Source organism: Suncus etruscus, chromosome 16 (genome assembly GCF_024139225.1).
Source record: "Suncus etruscus isolate mSunEtr1 chromosome 16, mSunEtr1.pri.cur, whole genome shotgun sequence".
NCBI lineage: Eukaryota > Metazoa > Chordata > Mammalia > Eulipotyphla > Soricidae > Suncus > Suncus etruscus.
This window is the reverse complement of record NC_064863.1, coordinates 47,521,744-47,543,125: the sequence shown is the minus strand read 5'-3', so window position 1 is coordinate 47,543,125 and position 21,382 is coordinate 47,521,744. Positions and strand designations below refer to the sequence as shown.

General features: G+C 43.9%; 1 protein-coding gene across 1 annotated transcript in view; it reads left to right on the top strand.

Moving 5' to 3' along the window:
* Positions 1-21,382, top strand: part of IGFBP7 (insulin like growth factor binding protein 7) — a 73,176-nt gene that overhangs the window by 47,600 nt on the left and 4,194 nt on the right. Inside the window, exon 2 of the mRNA XM_049789951.1 lies at positions 19,958-20,067. Coding sequence (XP_049645908.1) covers positions 19,958-20,067 — 110 coding nt within the window. The remainder of the gene's footprint in view (positions 1-19,957; positions 20,068-21,382) is intronic.

Here is a 21,382-nt window from a genome sequence, read left to right as displayed (position 1 = left end):
GCCATTCCACTCCTCAGAGTGAGCCCTTTACTCTTTTCACTGCGGACTTGGATTCCAGGAATGACATCTGTATTCTCTCCAGAGCTCCTTTCCCTTCTGTTTACTCCCCCATTGGCCTCCTAACCTCCATAGATGGAGTGTATTTGTCTTGGATGAATCAGAGTCTCAGACTCATCTCCTTGGCTCCCTTTCTCTTGGGCAGAGAACTCAGAGCCATTGTGCCTGTGTGCATGTGTATTTGGGTAACTTTTTTGTCTTTTGGTCTTGTTTATCTGTCTCCACCACAGCGTGGGGGTTAACCGGCACCTGGGCCCTGGACAAGTGTGGGCTGAGTTCACATGGGATTTCTAGCCTGGAACCTTTCCTGATGTTCCCAAATTCCAGTGTAGCCTACTCTTTTCCAAAGCCAGGCCTCAGAGGGACTGGGAAAATTACTTTGCTGGAGCCTATTTTATCTTACCCATCCTGGTGTCAGTGGAAACTGCCCCCACATCGAAGCTACAGATTAACCATCTGCCTAGAAGTGATGGAAGATTAAAGACTTTACTCAGACCTTTTTAGAAATTAGCCCAGCTTCACACTGTTTAAGTGATAGCTAGCTGATTAGATGCATAATCATTAGGCTGGAGCAATAGCACAAACATTAGGGTGTTAGCCTTGAACACGGCCAACCCGGATTCAATCCTCAACATTCTTTATGGTCCTCCAAGCCCACCATAATGGTTCCTGAGTGCCATCAGTTATGGCCCACCAACCCACCCCCCTCCCCCCAAAAAAGCATGATGCTTGTATTGGGATTTTTTTCTCTTACTAATAAAGTACAAGGAGATAATTTCATACCATTCTTGATTCTTTTCTGCCGGCGTCTAGAAATGTGCTGACGCAAATATTTATATCCCCACCCAAAGTGAAGACTTGAACAAGTTGGATCTCGGGGGTCCTTTTAGGTCCAAATTTCATCAATTGTTTCATGATTTTAGGCCAGGGAAGGATTCAGCTATCCCAGTTGGAGACTCTTCTCCCCCCACCCTTCCACCCTCTCCCAGCAAAGCCCCTCCAATCATGGGAGCTTTTCCCCTCTTTGCAAAATAAGCAATTTTTCTTTTGTCTTTGGAAACACATTTTAAGTGGATCTATTTTATTTAAAACATAAAACAGCTTTTTGGGCTAGAAAGAAAGCTCAATAGGCTAAAAGCACAGACTTTTCATAATAACTGGATCTCATCCCCAGCATAGCTGGAAAGTGGCTCCCCCCAAAAAACAAACAAAACATAAAACTTTTGAACACCTTCAGAGAATGGGCATTTATGCCTTGCTAGTTGTTTTTCTGAAAACTCATCTTACCCAATAAACCGTTAGGGCTTGTCAAGATATATTTCTGCCGTTTCCAAGAGTAATTTTATGCCGGTTTCGCCCACAGCAAATCAGACCAGTGACCTCCAATTTTTAGTCTGATAAATTGACTGATAAGGCAGCATTTTGCTATAGTTAGACTTATCTTTTGTCTCCCGAGTTTTCAAATCTGAAGTTTTAAATGGGGTTCTACTTATTTATAGATTTTTTTTTAAACATATGATTCATGTTCTCCAATCTGTAAAAATACGGAATCAGCAAATCTGGTTATTTTACTGCTCTAGTTGAGGAGCTGAGTCAGGACCATAAGAAGGTCAAACCCAAACATTGACCTATTTGTCTCCATGAACAACTGAGGATCAATTTTTTAAATAGGCCACAGTTAATCAACGTCTCTGCACTTTAACCTCTCCCAAATACTAAAACATGATCTCTACAAACTCTGGAATAAATGTACTTATAAATGTGCCCCCAATCGGAGAGATAGCACAGCGGCGTTTGCCTTGCAAGCAACCGACCCAGGACCTAAAGTGGTTGGTTCAAATCCCGGCGTCCCATATGGTCTCCAGTGCTTTCCAGGAGCTATTTCTGAGCAGATAGCCAGGAGTAACCCCTGAGCACTGGCGGGTGTGCCAAAAAACAAACAAACAAAAATAAATGTGCCCCCAAGTATAAGTAAAAATAAAGCCAGTATCTTACTTTTTTTTTTCTTGGATTTTGGGTCATACCCGGCAGTGCTCAGGGGTTATTCCTGGCTCCACGCTTAGAAATTGCTCCTAGCAGGCTCGAGGTACCATATGGGATGCCAGGATTTGAATCAATGACCTTTTGCATGAAAGGCAAACACCTTACCTCCATGCTATCTCTCCGGCCCCCTAAAGCCAGTATCTTAGACAATTTCTAAACTCTCCCTGTTTGAACTTTTCCTATGAAAATTTTGAACCTGGGGTATTTGTTGGCAGTGGCATTGGTTTACTCAACTACCTAGAAGTTGTGAGTCGTTTTCTTACTTCTAAGCACAGGAACACAGAGAAAATAAGTCAGCTCCTTGCCAGCATGGAGCCCATGATTTACTAGTATATGTAGACACAGTTATAAATTCACTGAAAAATGGCTATGAGAAGGAATAATAGAAATCAGTAAGGAAGGGAGGGAAGCAAGAGAAAGAAGGAAGGAGGGAGAGAGGGAAGAAAGGTAAAAGAAGGAAAGGAGGAAGGGAGGGAGGGAGGAATGAAGAAAAGCTTGTGAAGCAAAAACTAATACCTCGAGGATATCTAGCAGTTAATCAGGTAAAGACAGGAAGGAATGGAAAATAAAGGAAGTTTCAGGGAAAAAAAATAAGTAAGGACTGGGGAGAATATGAGAAGTTTATGGAACATGACAAGTTCTTTGTGACTTTGTAGTTTGGTCTTACAATTCAGGGGATGGGCATGGAAAGAAAGTCTGGTTAGATGCTCTGGTAAAGTTTTAATTCATTCTGGATTTCACAGTATAGTAGACATGCTCATTTTCGATGCTTTGCCAAGCACAGGATGAAGATATAAATCTGAAGCATACATAATTCTAGAGAGAAAACGTTTTCACAAATGAAAAGATTGCTTGGCTTTGCCCAAGAATGTTTATTACTAATGTGTTAACACTGTTAAATTTCTCCAAAGATTCCTTCCTATATAAGGCATTTTCTATGTAAATGGCATCTCAAGTGATTTGTGAAACAAAATATGAAGCCTATTTTTAAAAACTGGTGTCCATATTAAATACACTGAAACCTTTAGAAAAGACTGGAAATTCCAGCTGGTTTATTCTAAGATGTGACTTGTGTGGTTAAGTTCCTGTAGGATTCACCCATAATCTTCCCATTCCTCCTTCATTCATCACAGCACTTATTTCATGAACAAAATAACACTCATCCACTTTATGTTTTTCCTGCTTAAGACTATAAAATAAAAATTTTTAAGTAGTTAGCTTAATTAGAAACCTTTCTCAGCTGTATCCCATTTGCCCATAGGGTTTTCTTATAATGAATATATTGAGGTGGGGCTGGAGCTTGCCTTGCACTCAGCAAACCAGGTTCAGTCCCAGGCACCATCTCTGATTCCCCCAAACCCTGTCAGGAGTAAGCCCTGCGGTCATCTAGGTGTGGCCCAAAATCAGAAACAAAAAATGCATTGAGTGTCAGAGATTGATATTACAGAAGATTACAGCCTTGCATATGGCTGGTCCTGACTTACTCCTGGCACCTCATAATGTCACACACACACACACACACACACACACACACACACACACACACACACACACACATGCAAGCACGCGCACGCGCGCACGCACATACACTGCCAGGAGTGATTTCTGAGCCATGTGCCCTAAAAGCAACAGCAAATGTGCCTTCAACTGTGCAGTAGAAAAAATCAGGTAACTATTAGATTAATTGATTAGATGGGTTTTTTAATATCCCCTGTTTATTAAAATTCCAACCTCTGGACAGCATATTTTATAATTAATGATCAATATATTCTGGAAAGGTGAAAGATCTTTTCCTTAATCACCTTCTGAGTGTATTACAAGCTGTTAGGGTAAGCATCAGGTACTAACTCCTAGTTAATAATATAGCACACGGTGAAATGCTGCTTGCTCAGCTTTTTAAAAAATGGCTCAGATGGGGACCGGAGAGATAGCACAGTGGTGTTTCCCTTGCAAGCAGCTGATCCAGAACCTAAGGTAGTTGGTTCGAATCCCGGCGTCCCATATGGTCCCTCATGCCTGCCAGGAGCTATTTCTGAGCAGATAGCCAGGAGTAACCCCTGAGCACCGCTGGGTGTGGCCCAAAACAAAACAAAACAAAAATGGCTCAGATGCTATCATTAGAAGTTTCCCTTGACTCTTGAGTTCATGTGCTCCATTTTCACAAGGTCCACATGCCCCTGGAGATGCAAGTGGCAATATTAGACCATGTTATATTTGTTCCTTGAGGTCTAGCTCGTATTTTCTTTCTTTGTAAATAGACTCTGTTTTCTTCTCTTGAGTCAGTTTAACTGATTTCCGGCAACCTTCTTGCAGTTCGCTGGGATTAGTTCAATTACTCTCCCTTCATCTCTTCCCACTTGATCACAAGCAGTAGCTTCCCTCTGCTAAACCAGCTTCACCTTTCAAAGCTCCCCAGCTTCCTCTAGGGTCACATTGTTTTTGCCAAAGAGTTTCCTGGTTTGAGCCTCAACATCAAGGACCAGGTTAGGGCTGGGGGCCTCCCATGGCAATTACCAAACACACCCTGACTAATGGGAGACCGAGAATAATCAGCAAAGCAGAGAGAACGGATGAGACTGGGGGGGCAATGGAAGATATTTTCTTCCCAGATATGTCCCGAGTATTTCCTCCTTTCCTCTGAAGAGGTGCCAAGGGTGAAACCCCAGCTGCTCTGTGCAGACCCCGTTTTCCTTGACTGAAACAAAAGAACACAATCTCTGAGATTAGGGTCCATGTGACTCCAGCAGAACCCTTGTGGAAGGAAAGGAGGGTTCACTGGGTGGCCTTGACTTTTTGCCTGCAACTCACCTCATCACTGTACTTTCCCTGACATTGCTCACAGTCCCTGTACATTTGCAGCTTCATAGCTAGCTTTCAAACCAACCTACCTTACTGATGCGAACCCTTGAGCCCTTTTTACTGCTTCCCTCCTGCATCATCAGTGGAAGTAACAAAAACAACACACAGAAACTGAAAGCTGCATTCATTACAGGAGAAATAACCACAGCCTAAAAATAAAAGTGTCTAAATAAAGACATCTGCTCCTATTAAAGCTAGTAAGGAAAGCAAAGAGCATTCCCATGGTCTTGCTCAAGGGGAAAACACAGACATAGTTTTCTTTACTGCTCCCATTGGTCCCAGCTCACATCCCAGATGGTCCCCACTTTATAAAGCAAGGGACTTACATCCCTTAATGAAAAAGTCACAATCTTTTTTTTTAATTTAGAGGCCACACTTTACAGTGCTCAGGAAATCATTTGGTGGGGCCGGAGTAGTGGTGCAGTGGTAGGGCGCTTGCCTTGCACGCTGCTGACCTAGTATGGACCATATTTCCACCCCCCAGCATCCTATATGGTTCCCCAAGCCAGGAGTGATTTCTGAGTGCATAGCCAGGTGTAATCCCTGAGCGTCACTGGGTGTGGCCCAAAAACAATGGGGCCAGAGAGATAGCATGGAGGTAAGGCACTTGCCTTGTATGCAGAGGTCGGTGGTTCAAATCCTGGCATCACATATGGTCTCCTGAGCCTGCCAGGAGCATTTCTGAACATATAGCCAGGAGTAATCCCTGAGCGCTGCCAGTGACCCAAAAACCAGAAACAAACAAACAAACAAAAAGAAAACCATTTGGTCCTAGGGATCATGTAGTGCTGGAGATTAAACCCAGACCTCCTGCCTATGAAGCATGTGCTTCACCTTTGAATCATCTCCCCAGCCCCTAGATTCTCCTTTAATAGCTTGCATGGCCTAGAGGAATAGTACAGGGGATACAGCACTTGTCTTATTTGTAGTTGATCCCAGTTCAGTCATCAGTACCACATATGGTCCCCTGAATACCCTAGGAGTGATTTCTGACCCTAGAGCCAGGAGTAAGCCCTGTCTGTGTGCTATCAGGTGAGACCCAGCCACCTGTACTCCCAGAATTAAAAATTAAAGTCCCTCATCTCTCACTCAGTAATCTTACTAAGTGATGGAGAGACATACTCATTACCTGATTTTTTGAGCAGTGTTAGTTGGCACTTTCAAGCTTTATTGAACAATCTAGATCATTCCAGTTTTTAATTCCATATCCAGCACCTTCCTCTCCACACTCCAAAGCAGTATCTTGTCACTGTAATGGAACACACATTCTCTCTGTGTTTATGGTGATCCGCAAAGCAAGGTGGGGAGCAAAAGAATAAGTCTAACAAGGGACTTAGACAAGAATAGGTCCCCTAAGTGAGAGGAATGTTGTGGTCCAGTTTGAGCCTTGAAGACAGGACTAGAAAGTCTGGGAGTCAAACATACTCTGACTGATGGGAAACTGAAAACACTCAGCAAAGCAGAGATAATGGATGAGACTTGGGGCAAATAGCTGAACGCTTTCACCTCTGGCACAAAGATGCCCCCAAATAACCCCAGGGCCCAAGCAAAGGAGGGGAAAACCCTGAGAAGGAACAAGGGGAGTTGTTCTGTGAGACTGATTTATGTCTGGGAGTATCTGTTTATCGGTCCCTGGAACCATGAGAATTTCCAGTGAAAATTGGGATCCTAGCCTCAAGGGCAAAACATCAGGGAGTGAAATGCCAGACAGAGGCCATCATGCCCTCACCCCATCCCCAGCAGCCAGAATGGAGGGGGGGGGGGTGAGGGGCTGACTGCTCACACACTCTCTTGTGTCTCTTGCTGCTCCTGCCCTCTGAACACAAGTCACATGTCTCTTAACAGAAGATATAAAGGGAACAGAAGAAAACAGTCTTTATTGGGAATTTTTGGAATTAGGAATTAATTAGGAATTATTGGGGGGGAGGCTGTTCCCAGGCATAGCTCGGTGGAGTCCAGAATTACTTCCAGCAATAGCCAACCAGTCTGAATGATTTAAAGTTTGGATTCAGGAGCCAGAGAGATGGTACAGGAGGTAAGGCATTTGTTTTTACAAGTGGCCAACTCAAATTTAATCCTTGTACCCCAAATGGTCCTCCAAGTACCACCAGGAGTAATTCCTGAGCATGGTGGGTTGTGAACCCAAAACAACAATCAAAGAAAAAAATTATGTATTGAGAGGTTCCACCAAGATATTTCAAGAAAACAACCACCACAATCCAAGAGTAATAGGAAACTGGGTGCTCATAGTCCATGCTGAGTACTCATAAAACCTGCAGGGGCTTATGGGTCAACAGGATAAGAAGCCACAATTGCAGGATTCTTCTTAGAAACCATTCCCCAGGACATGTAGGCAAGCATGTGAGATACACTTTGTATCTATACTTTCACCAGTGAAATTTCTCAACCATACAACCTGCATATGGAACAAATCCCTCTGGGAAGTGGGTGTGTGTGTGGGTATTTATATGCATGTTCTCAGGGTCAATGCATCAAGTTTGGGGCCTCATACACATAGAGCAGATGCTTAACCATTGAGCTATATAGCCTCAGCTCCAAATCTACTCTTCAGGCAAGCTTCTATTCTGAAAGAAAGGGTGACCCATTTTGTCCTTGCAAAATGTCAGGTCCCACAAGCAGTTTCCAGAGCTGGTCACTCGACCTTGCCATTGGAGAGAGGGAACCTACAGTATCAGTCTTCTTCTGGCCAGTGAGTGAATCTATGTGCAGAGAGATCACCAGAGAACTTTATCTGCTGAGGATCCCTGTCTACACTGCTCAAAATTCAGGTCATGAACTGAAGGTGGCAGGAAACGGAAGTCTTGAAAAATTTAGACACAGCAAAAGGCTTCTAAACATGAAGCAGCCAAAAATGAATTCAAGGGCTGGAGAGATAGTACAGTGGTAGGGCGTTTGCCTTGTATGCAAACGATCTGGAGGGACCTGGTTCAATTCCCGGCATCCCATATGGTCCCCCAGCCTGCCATCGATGAATGGTCCCCAACCCTGCCAGCAGTGATTTCTGAATGCAGAATCAGGAGAACCCCTGAGCTCCGCTGGGTGTGGCCCAGAAACCAATCAATCACTGAATCAATCAATCAATAAATAAAGTTAAATTTATAAAAATAAATAAGGGCTGGAGAGAGCATAGCAATAGGACATTTGCCTTGCAAGGGGCTGACCCAGGACTAAAGGTGGTTCGAATTCCGGCATCCCATACGGTCCCCTGAGCCTGCCAATTTCTGAGCTCAGAGCCAAGAGTAACCCCTGAGGGCCGATGGGTGTGACCCAAAAACCAAAATCCAAAAAAACAAAAAGTGAATTCAAAATCAAATGCCTTAAAAAAATCAAATGCCTTATACTTAGAGTTTTTTTTTTTTTTCCTTTTCATGGTACCTAGGACTACACACAAGGTCTCTTGCATATAAGCCAGCCCTCTGCCTCTGAGCCATCTCCAAGTCCTAGAACTAGGCAACTTTTTATTTGCTTGCTTTGATATTTTGTTTGGTTTGGGACCACACCCTGTTGTGCTCAAAGCTTCTTCTGGGTTTTGTGCTCGGAGGTTACTCCTGGTTATGCTAGGGGAAACATGTGTGGTGCCAGGGATCAAACTGGGGTAAAGTTCATGCTAAGAAAGTACCTTAACCCCTATACTATCTCTCCAGCCAACTTCATTTTTTTGGGTTTTGATTTTTATGCTTTGGTACCACACCTAGTGGCACTCAGGAACTGACCTCAGCTCTGTGCTCAAGGGTGTTCCTGGCAGGAACCCCTACATGCAAAGCATGCACTCTAGGCTCTTGAGCTATCTCTCCAGTCCCTGAATGTAAGGCTTTTCCAGAAACACTCAACTGTGTGCATTTTCCATGTGAAAAGAGCAGTAGAATGAGCAGCAGAATTTTCAAAAACCCTGTCAGTCCATTGGGCCAGGAGCATCATAATGACCACACAGTGGCTCAACCTTGCCTTCTTCCATATTCCAGAATATTTTAGAATCTAGAATTAAAGTCTATTTGGGAATCCCCCCTGTCCTTTCCTTTCAGCTGCTTACAACCTTCTATTTTTTGAAACTGCCTGGTCTGCCATGCTTGTCATTCAGCACAAACTTCAGGGGAGGAAGGTGGAGAGAGGCTGAGCTTCAAACTTCACTCCCTTTCCCCACACAGCTCTGTTCTGAAGGCATGAGAAGAGAGTCATGCGGGAGAGCACAGGCTCCAGGTAGAGTCCATCTGGCCTGCACCTCTGGTCTCAGTGGCTCCAGGAATTACACACATATACATGCACGCATGCACATACCTGCACACACAGGTCTGACTTCTAGTTTTAAAAAAAATGACATCAATTAAAACTAGTCACTGCCTGAAGCCGGTGCTAATCATTCAGCAACAGAGCTTATGACTTGAATGTGTCAGGCTCTGGGTTCCTTCCTAGCAACTATGGCAAAACAAGCACATTCCAGCTGCCTATGTCTCTGGCATGGGAGTGGTGTAGTGCAGGGGCAGGCAGGGGCCCAGAGATGAGATCACACTCTCAGTTTCTAGGAATCTCAGAATTAGGGGCATGATTCCTCCTGCCATTCCCTCTTGGGGAATGGGAAAGTGTGACCCATATTTCTTTAAGTGGAAAGAGAGCAGGCAGCACATTTAGCTCTGTGCTCAAGTGTCACTCCCAGCAGTGCTCAGAAACCATATGGTGCTGAGAATCAAAGCAAGCCAAAGCCTGCCCTCGCTTCTTGGGCTATCTCCCTGTCCTGGCCTATATTCTTAATACCTTGGACTTAAAATGAGGCATAATCCAGATGAAATAGGCACATGGGATGAGGCAGAAATTGTTTCCAAGGCTCCGTGAACCCTACCAAGATCCCACCACACAACATCATCCGCGTGACTAGGGAGTCACCTCCAGAGAGTTGGGGTTTCCCTGGAGAAGGAAAGCCACCCTCACTGGAGCAGCAAGAGCTTTTTCCTTAGTCTGTGCAGACAGGCACAAACCCTTGCCCTAGCCACATAATAAAGTCAGTTCTTCCAAATGTTGCTGCAACCACATTTAAAAAAAAAAAAAAAGGGAAAAAATAAAGCCTAGCTTGCTAACTTAACTTGTTTGGACATCGTCCCGTCTGGTGTCATGAAGACGGTGCCAGTGTTCTGACTTAGGTGGGCGTAGGCCAGGTGAGCGCATGCCTTGGCACTGTGGCTGGCACGGCCCCAGGAAGCTCAGCCAGGACATGTTGCCATGGAGCACACGCTGCCTCCCCCATCTGAATGTGGCTCAGAATTCTTTGTGCACAGTTGCTGGGAGTGACAGTGCTCAGGAGCTAATCCTAGTTGATTGCTTGGGAGTCCCATGCCTAGGGTCTGAACCCAGGCAGTCTACATACAAAACCTGTGATTACTGAACCACATGGATGTACTTTTGCCCTAAGGCACAATTCTTTTGCTGATGATCTCAGAACAGAGTCACCTGTGGATGGAAATCAACCTAGACTCAGTTTTTCTACCCACTCTCTACACTGAGAAGAGAATATGTCCCATATAAGATCCAGGTCAAATATCAGATGGAAGGTTTCTAAATACTGTGCCTACTGCAGAAGAAGTAGATCAAGGGACCAGAGAAATGCCACTGGGCTTAGGGCAATTTGCCTTGCATGCATGATTGATCCCACTTTGATTCTCAGTACCCCAGATGATCCCCCAAGCACTGGCAGGAATGATCCCTGAGCACAGAGCCAGGGGTGAGTCCTGAGCACCATCAAGCGTGCCACAATCCCCATATCCTTCAAAAATAAACCGACACATTCTTGGAAGCTTTTCAGCCTCTAAGATTGAAACCAAAATGGAATGGTTCATGAACCCAGAGGTTACCAGGAGTCAGAATGAGAGTCACAGGGTCAATGTGTGTTGCTATGGATTGTATCAGACTCCAGTACATTCTAGTCAGTGACCCTGAAACTGTCTGGGATCAAAGTGCACAAAATTCTTTCTTTTCCCTTGGGGACTGTGGTTGAAGAATCAGCAGCTCCTGCATTTCCTCCATTTCCCGCCTGTGGGCAGAAAATATTTTTTTTTCATTGTGTAGGAACCCACCTAGTTTTTCCAGGATTAAAATAGCATCGAGACAGTGTATCCCTGCCCCCTTTTTTCTCTACCCATTTTAGGTCAGTCTGTCCCTTCCCCTCTCTCAGTAGGAAGACACTCTCTACTCCTTGTCACTCAGATGATACTTGCCATTCAGCAAGTCTAGAACCACATATTCAGTTGACCTCCATCACCCTCCCTATTCGAACTCATCTCCTTCAAGCTGGCACCTGGCTTCCATAGATGCAGTGACAGCCTCCTCAGACCCAGAGCACATAATCCCCACTTCTTTGGCCATTTGGTAACCAAATACTTAAGATTTCATGCATTCTCTCTGGGCAAAAGCCCCTTTACAGAGGTGACCACCTTAATGGGGTTCCTTCCTTCCCCCACTGGACCTGGAAACACAGTGAAGACACATTTGCCAGAAGAGCATTACCCACACTTCAGGAGCATTGAACTGTAAACCCATTGATGGAGAATTGCCCAGATTTTAAAGTCCTTGTTCAGACTCACAGCAGCATTTAGTTCTCAGTTCAAATGCAGTAAATCTTCCCCCATTCCACCATAGCAGATGATAGTTGGAAAAGGGAAGGCAATTCTCCTGCACTGCTTCCCTGGACAATGTTTAGCAAAGCCCTGTCATCGTCAACTTTTGGGCCTTCATTCATACACTAAGGTTGTAAATGTCCCTCAGTGGCATCATAACCAGGTGACTGCCTTAAACTTAGACCCTAGAATTAATTCCACCTTGTTTCTTTCCTGCCTTTGCAGTCCTTGGCTGATACCTCAAGGTTGTGTGTTAGACTCTTACTCTGAGGCCCAGCTTTTGTATCACTCCACCACTAGATGGTCTCCAATGATTTGCCTTGGCAAATGGCTATGCTCTTTGATTAGTACTTACTACTTCCCCTGACTTAATACCAGGACGTTACCAAGTGTTTCTTCCTTTTTCCTTTCTTGGTCAGACTTGTCTTCCTACTATTCTTTTCCCATTTTTGTACTTTTGTTTGCTGCTTTTCTGTTCAATGTATTATCAGATTCTAATATGGAGGATTTTGCCAAGTCACCTGAAGTTGTTCTCTCTATATGTGGCATCACCTATCACTCTTGAGCACTCCTTGTTTAGTATGAATGCACACAAAGGTCTATGTGGACAATTACAATGTCCACATTACAATGACCCATAAAACTCAAGAGCTCTATCATTTGTAAACCTATTGTAATTCAGCTGTCTTTATACTTGGCTATTTTTCACCATATTAATAAGCAGTTTTCCTGTTAGCAATTCATCAAAAGCTAAAATGTGAATACTATAACCCAGAATAATGCAGAGAGCCTGAGCTATTGTTTGCTTCTTTATTTTTAACAGTGTATTTTTAGAGGGAGTCAGCAGGGGAAATTAGGGGCCATATTAGGTTGTGCTTGGGGACTACTCTTTACTCTGTGCTCAGGGATCATTCTGTGTAATACTTAGAGAACCATGAGTGTCAGGGATCAAGGGTCAAACCAGGGCCAACCACATAAGCTAAATCGTGTACTATCTCTAAAAATTCCTGGTTATTAATAAGGATGATGGATGATTCTTCCCACACCCCACTTCTTACCCAACCTACCCTCCACCTTGGGATTCGCTTAGCTAATGTGCATTCAAATTAATTTGCATTCCTTGACCAATATGCCACTTGATTTGTGAGTGGGAAGTAACCAAGAAATACTGCTTGTGTTTAGAGAACGTCAAATAGAGCATTAGAGAAGAACATAATGAATGATGTGCCAGTTAATAGGTAAGAGAAGGCAATTGCTATGGAGCCGGAGCAATAACACAATGGGTAGGCATTTGCTTTTACCCAGGTATTCCATATGGCTCCCTGAGCCTGCCACGAGTGATCCCTGAGCACAGACCTAGAAGTAACCCCTGAGCACTGTGGGGTATGGTCCCAAAACAAAACAAACCATCAAAAACACTTTTGTTAGATGCCTTAGAAATGTGTCTTATGAGTTTTCAAGTCATTGGCTGTCTTCTCAGTTCTCTTTTACTCAGTCATGTTATGTGGCTATCCCTACTACATGCAATCTACGTATCAATAGCACATGAATAGCACCTGGTCCCAGCATTTCTGAGCCATCTCAAACTCATTGAGGATATTGGCGCCATCTGTTGTCCCAACTGGGGGAAATATTAGGGAATGAAGATTCACTAATGTGTATGCCACCAACTCGGAACCCAAAAGGATTTCAGAGAAGAAATAAGAAGGAAGTGAAGCCATAAGATATGTTGGGGACAAGGACAAAATTGTAACCAACAGGCTTCAAATAATGGGGAGGCATAAAGAACCATTGTGGATGGGAGGATTTCCAATAGGCATGAGCATTAGCAAAAGCGAAATTTCTGAAGATTCACTACAGATACAGAACAGGACAAATTACCTACTGGCTGGATATAAACTTGAATCATTCAGCTGAGTTCGGAAAAGCTAAGGTCAGCTCACAAAACATACCTCATCCAGAGACAATCCCCAGTGAGAATTCTGGGTTTGGAGGACATTTCATCCAGCCTGACTTTACACCTAGCAGACCTGAGTTTGATCCCAAGTACCTAATATTACCTCCAGCCCACCAGGAGTATTACCTGAGAGCAGTCAGAAGTAAGCCTTGAGCACAGCTGGGTGGGGCCCAAAACAACAAAACAAATAAATTGTAACTTTCTTCTTCCTTGTCACAACTTCATTTTGGATTTTTTTTTCACTTTCTATTCTTTTACTTTTTCTTTCCTTTTGCCTTTTTTTCCTTCAAGGAATAGTTAAAAGGCACTATCTATGGTTACTACGAGAGAGTTTTTGAAAAATAAGAAAAATGATCTTATTTGAAAATGGTCAGAGATGGAATTGAACGAGTTGTCAAAAAGAAGAGAAACGAAGTAGCCTGGGTTTAGGGACACCACTGAGAGAAAAATGCTGGTGGGTTTAAGAGGAAAGCCTGGATGCGGGTTTTACTCATACCAGACACCAGATGGCGCTTCGAACACCTCAGTTACTGCCTTGTGTGGATGGGGGGAGGGAGCCAGGGACTGGGTGGTAGTTTTCCTCTTGATACAGGATGTTTGCTAGACAGATGTTAGTAGTTCCTGAAGTCCTTCTGGAGACAGAAACAAAGATAAATAATTAAACCTATCCTGGACTTGTCCTTATGCACTTAAATATTCTGTGACTTTTTAATTTTTTTAGAGCTCACTTTTTTCTTTTTTTTCTTTTTTTTTTTTTTTTTTGGTTTTTGGGCCACACCCGGCATTGCTCAGGGGTTACTCCTGGCTGTCTGCTCAGAAATAGCTCCTGGCAGGCACGGGGGACCATATGGGACACTGGGATTTGAACCAACCATCTTTGGTCCTGGATTGGCTGCTTGCAAGGCAAACACCGCTGTGCTATCTCTCCGGGCCCAGAGCTCACTATTTTTTAATAACTTTTATTGTGAGCAACATGACTTACAAATCTTTCACAGTAACATTTAAGGTACATAGTGACATTGAATCAGGAGTATTCCCACCACTAGTGTTGTCCTCCCTCCACCCCTTTTTCCAGCATCTCCTTCCTTTGCTCCCCAGACTACTTGTATAACTGCTCCCCTCTGTGTATAGCTTATTGAAGATTGGGTATCGATTCTGTTGTCGTTGACTTTGAGTTTGGTGTTTAAGTCTGATCATTTTTTATTTCTACTCAATATTTCTGTGACTTATTTTAAATGCAATCTAGACACAGTGCAGGGTTTAGATGGCACCTTTTGTTACCCTTGGCTCAGCTTTGAGAACAAACTTTTAGCCTGCACATGAGCTCAGTAAGAACTACAAGTTCCTCTATCCCTAAAAATAGTAATAGGGCTTGGATCTATTTTGGTTTTCTTGGTAAAAAAAAAAAAAAAAGACGGAGTGGAAAGAATGAGAAGTTAATTTGTTGAGCTCAAATAGAACCTGTAGGAACTGCCTTGTGTCAAACATGAAATTTGAGCTGCTAGTGTGCAGCAAAGTTACTTATCCATGCAATATATAGGATGCTGATGATTCTTGCATTTTGGGAGTTTTGATAGGGACTGTGGGAGGAAGCATACAGATCAGCTCAGGGCTTGACCCATGCTAGCATTTTGGTTTATCACTTGAGCTACCCCCAGCCCCAGTGTGATGGTTTTGGAAAATACAGAGTATAGAATTGCCATGTCTGCCATTGTATTAGCTCTAAATATTGCTCTATCTCTTCTTTCTCTAAAATTTGTTCATGTGGTGCCCCTGTGGGTTTTCATACTGCCCATGCCTTATTCTTTTTTACTTGTATCTCACTCATCTAATATTTGCCTTTATCCAAAGTTTCTCATCTAGAGATAGTACAATGGGTAAGGCATTTGCCTTGCACATGGCCAGCCTTGGTTAGATCTCTGGCACATGGTTTCCTAAGCATTGCCAGGGACAATTCCTGAGTGCAGAAACAGGAGTAAACCCTGAGCACTGCCGGGTGTGACCCAAAAACAAAACAAACTTTTTCCAGATCTAAATGATACTACAGGGATTAAGATGCGTGCCTTGTACACGACCAACTCAAGTTTGATTCCCAGTATCCCCTATTGTCCTCTGAGTACTGCAAGGAGTGATCACTGAGCACAGAGCCAAAAGTAAGACCTGAACATTGCTAGGTGTGGCCCAAGCCTCCCACGCCCAAAAATAAAACCAAGAATTTCGCCATTCCTTCTTTAAATTCTGAATTTCCAGTGAGCCTGGCAAAGAACCAAGTGAATCAATGGAAAAAGTACAAAGGAGTTGTAGATATGTGTTGCATTTAAGCCCTTTTGAATGGGCTTTGATGGTGGTGGATGGTGAATGGAGGGGCCTTTCTCTGCTGTCCAAACACCACGTGTCTCCACCAGCTGTCGGGTCTACCCGTTCAGGTTGGCGGTGAGGATAGATGTGAACCAAGTAGTAGGAAGGACACTGGGACTCAGGTGAAAGCTAACCCATCTCCACCTATTCCCAGAGTAGCTAGTCACTTAACTATTATGTTAATCATTCATTTTTATATGACATTCCTCTGCAAGAGATCACAGACCAAAACCGCCAAGCTGTTTGGTAGGTTACCGATTTCCAGCTTAGATAATGTTTGTTAAACTTTGCATTGGGTTTAGGAATCTAACTTTTGTCTTAAGACATTTGAAATCAGGCGAGTTTGTACTATACAGCACACTGGTGGTCCTGGAGGCCTCTTCACCTCTTCTGACCTTGGAAACTGCAGCTCAGTAGGCCAATGAGGGGCATAGACTTTGGTATGGCAATCTCGTAGGAATCTAGTGAACATCCAGTAGCAGAATTTAAATCATTTAGGTTCTTAGAGTGGACCAGATATTTGACTCAGCCATTCACCTAAGATTGTATTTGTTCCAAGGAGGAAAACTACATGTGTCCCTAATCTGCCTGACCACATGTGCCCCCCAAAATGAAATCTGTTAAAATAAAAATAAAAGCATGTTGTGGGAAGATTTCATGGAGTCTTTAAGACTCCGAACATAGGATTAGGGAGGTGGCTTAGAGGCTGGAGTACATGTTTCACATGAGGGAATTCTGAAGCCAGTTCACAGTACCAGAACATATATCCCAAGTACCAAATCAGTAATAATAGTTTCATAGAGCACTGCCAAATGTATCCTAAATTCAAAAGAAAAAGAGTCAGAAGAAAAAGGAGGAGGAAGACAAGGAAAGGAGCAAGAAGAGGAAAAGAGAAGGGGGAGGAAGTGAAGGAGAAGCTGATTCAAATCCTGGCAACACAAAACCACAAAAATTAAAACTAGGGGCTGGGAAGGTGGCGCTAGAGGTAAGGTGTCTGCCTTGCGAGCGCTAGCGTAGGACGGACCGCAGTTCGATCCCCCAGCGTCCCATATGGTCCCCCCAAGCCAGGGGCGATTTCTGAGCGCATAGGCAGGAGTAACCCCTGAGCATCAAACGGGTGTGGCCCCAAAACCAAAAAAAAAAAATTAAAACTAAAAAGAACCCTGAAAATCAGGCTGACAAGTATCCCTAGGAAAGACTTCACTACTGTGACTGGAATGCAAAGGAGGCAAATCAAAATCATGAATTTGTTGGGGACACAAGAGATAGTTGCATGCATCCAACCAGGGTTCAATCCCCAGCACCCTAGATGTTCACTTGAGTGCCACCAGGAACGATCCCTGAACACAGAGACAGAAGTAAGCCCTGAGCATTGCTGGGTGTGACCCAAGGATTTGTTGGTAGGTTTATTTAAGGCAAAATTACATCCTTTGTGTGGTTTTGATCCCTAAGAGGCAGCTTTGTTCCCAAGCGCCCTCAAGTCTTGGAACATTCATGCGTTCTCAGAACAGTCCCTGGAGATCCCCTGTACTTGGCTGTCATCCTGCCAAAGTTAGCCTCCCAAACAAGGTCAGCCCACAGGCACTTGGAGAAGAGGTAGAAGTCGGTCAGAGTTCTGCCAAGTCTCAGTCCAGTTCCCCTGCTCTGCTCCCTGAACACATACTGATGACAGAGAAACCTGGCCCTTGGCCCATCATGCACACATCCTCTTTGACCTGTGTTAAAAGGAAGGAAGCACAATATATTTAGAGCTTTCAAAACCTCGACAGTTTTGCACATTCTTACAAAGGGAACCAATAAAAAAAATTACCCCAAGAGATTTTAAAGAAATTAAAAGTCATCCTTTTAATATTATAGTTAAGTGGGAAAGATTTTACATGCGGGGGGGGGGGGTCACTTCCTTTCTGTGTCAAGAAATAGCCTGTTGCAAGAGGGGGAGGCTTCATGTCCTTGGAATGTTGCTGATACCAGAAAACTTTCCAGGCCCAAAGGAGAGGTTGTTCCTTTCCCATCACTGAAACAGTAGAGATGATCCAGCAGCTCTCTGCTGCGTTTCACACGCAGTCTTGGGGTAGAAGTGAATTCAGATCCTGAGAAAATCATTCACTCATCCATGTCATGGCTCGTTCAAGAGATGGTGCTGAGCTTCGGAAAGGCGCCAGGCCCCACTCTAGCAGAAAGCCTGGTCCCAAGGTTCCAGCTTTTAGTTCTACTCCCCTCTCTGCTGAGCAACTCTAGTCTCAGAAGGCCTGGGAGAAGAAAGGGGAGGTGCTAAGACCTGGCATTGGGATCTGGCAGAAGTAAAAATACTATGTTTCAAGAACAGTGAACACAACGTTTTCCAGATGTGTGGACTTGACCATGTTGCCTTTTTAAAAAGAACTGCACATGAAGTCATTTCGTGGTTTACTTGCATCTGTTTAATGTATAAAGGATTGTGCTGGAGGAATAGGACAGGGCTAAGATGCTTGCTTGCATATGGCCAACCTGGGTTTGATTCCTGGTATGGACCCTGAGCACTGAGCTAGGAGTAAACCCTGAGCGCCGCTGGGTGTGGCCCCCAAACCACTCAATCAATTAATAAATAAAGTTTAAAAATAAATTAAATAAACTAGAACCAAGCCCAAGCAAGGCAAAAAACAAAAAACAAAAAACAAAGGGCTAGGTATGCCTGATAGAATTTGCAGCCCCAGCATCCTTTCCAGACAGAGTGATGATGATTCTAGCTAAGGACCCATCCAAACAGATCTGGGATTTTTCCAGTACAAGGGATGGAAAGGTGCCACTTTGGACATCCTCAGGTAACCTCATAATTCACTGACCCTGTTTGGGCAGTGCCCACTAGCCAGTGCACTAGTGATCCCTGGGAACTTGGCTTTTATTGAGGATTTGGTCACATGCTTCTCTTTTATGTGTCATCCACCCCCAGCTATACTCCCACCTTTTCCCTTGGATTTCCTGCCCCAATGACTTCTATTCCTCTGTGTTCCCATCCTTCTTCCTAGGCAAGCAGCCCTTTTTATTGTTCTACTCTAGCTTGCATTCCCTCTAAATCACCACTGACTCTGAGCTTCTTGGCACAGCTGCATCTTTTCTGGGTGCTGAGCATATTTTCAAATAGCTTATGATATCACAAACATCAAGACTGTCCTTTGTGTATGTTGTGGCATCAGGGTTTAGAACAAGAGGTGAAAAGGTGCACAACATTGAATTCAGTGGGCAAGTACGTCCAGCCCTAGTTTTATTTTTTTTTTCCTGTTAGCAGAAGAGTGGTTGCTTGTTGTCCCTTTCCTCATTAAAATAGTGGCTAAACGGAATATTAAACACCTTGGAGCTAAAACTTCGCTGTAGGAACTGGAGAGATACTTGAAATGGCTGGAACACATGCTTAACATGCCAGAGCTAAATTTAATCCCTAGAACTGCATATGATAACCTGAGCTCCACTAGGAATGACCTTTGGACACCTATCTAGGAACAGCCCCTAAGCATATTGGGTGTTGTCCCACCCCAGTTGTGTGTGTGTGTGTGTGTGTGTGTGTGTGTGTGTGTGTGTGTAGCCATACCTGGCAACGCTCAGGGTTTACTCCTGACTCTGCACATCTTACATACTATATAAGGCAAATGCACTACCCAAATAATGAAAAGCAGTTGGTAAATTGATCATGTGACATGATTTGAAGGAGAAGAAAATCTTTCATGAGTTATCTTTTCTTCTTATATTCATTTTTTGCTTTATCTAGATGTGAATATTCCCAAAGCATACTTCAAAGTCATGTTGGTGATGAGAGTAGGTGTGAGAGGTGTTTAGTCAACTTCTTGACTTTTCTCCACCAGTCCCCTTCTAAACTTGTTCCCCTCCTGGATCCTCTGTACTATATATATTGGTTGGTATGTTGTGGACCTGTGAATTCCACCTGTGCCCTCTTGAAATAACCTAGGGACCCTGTGACCCCAATTGATAAATGCTGGTCTAGTCTAGGACATTTTATCCAGATAGTTCACAGAGAAGCCTCAGCACATTGGTAACGATGGGCTTGGCATTGTGTCCTCTCTTACAGGTCCTTCCATCGCGACACCCCCCAAGGACATCTGGAATGTTACTGGTGCCCAGGTCTACTTGAGCTGTGAGGTCATTGGAATTCCAACCCCTGTGCTCATCTGGAACAAGGTAAGTGGTCCAGATGTCAGGATGATTCCTTCAATGGCAGGTACCTCTTGAATTCTCACGGGTGATCATTATATAGAACCCTCACTGTGTTCACTTCCACTGGGACACAAAGTGGGCACCTCACGGACTCTCTCAGATACCTAACCCTGTCTGCAGGAAACAATCTTATCCAGTTCCTGATCCCATTCCCTTGCTTCTGTTAGCCACACAAAACATGGCACCTTGGATCTGAAAGTCTTGTTCTTACAGCTCTCTGCAGTAGGTATCTGCCAGAACTGGGTGAGCATGAGTGGGGAGCTCCCTGCCCAGGCTGGCTGGATTCTACTCCCAAAGCCAGGCTTTGTGTGCCCCAGCATTGGGGCACATCCAGTGGTACTGTGTGGAGGATGGGGCAAGCAGTGACAGGGATCATATTCATGGTCTCACACATGCTATTCACATGCTCCACCACTTTGAGTCTCATCCCACCCCACTATTGATGTTTCAGATACCATTTTGTTGTTGTATGACCTTCCATATATTTCACCATAATATACAAAGCTGTTGATGAGTTGATGATGTTCCAGCCTCAAACTAAACACCAGTGTCAGCATCCATCCCCCACTTCACCCCATCTCCTTAGCAAACTTTTTTTTAAAATTTGCTTATAAGTTTGGGTCACATGCTTATAGTAGTGTTGTCTCTTATGGATGTGGTATTGTAACATTGCCTCTGAACCATAGCAAAGTCCCAGGCCCTTTTCCAATGTTTTTGTTATTTTTTGCCAGGCACCACCTCATTCCCTCACACCTTCACTTCTCCTCCTGGGAATCTTCATCCCTGTAATCTAGAGTCACAGGTTTGCCATCATTTGATACCTTCCCTTCCCTCTTGTTACTCTCTATGCCACAGGTGAGCAAGATCTGGTGTTTTGAACAGATCATTTATGGTCATGGGTCACCCTATGCATTTTACCTTTGCCCACCAAGTGACAGTGGGTGACTAAGTGGGTCACTATGTGACACACCCCAGCATTAGCAAAGATGTCTAACAAAATGTCTTAAAAGGCATATGCACCTGCGTTGCCCTTTGATTGTGAGGTAAAAGGAGAGGATGCTCCACATCCTGACTTCAATGTAAGATATGCAGATTCCAGGATCTTTAATACAGAAACATGATTCCAACAACAGAGACTGTGTGAAAAATAAAAGTGTGTTGGCACTACAGACAATGTATTGGATTGGACGATCTAACTTGCCTGGAGCCTAGACTTGGTCTTGTGCCAGGAAACTTCAGGGGTCTGGTCTCTTTGTACTTAGGCCAAGGTTATTTCTTT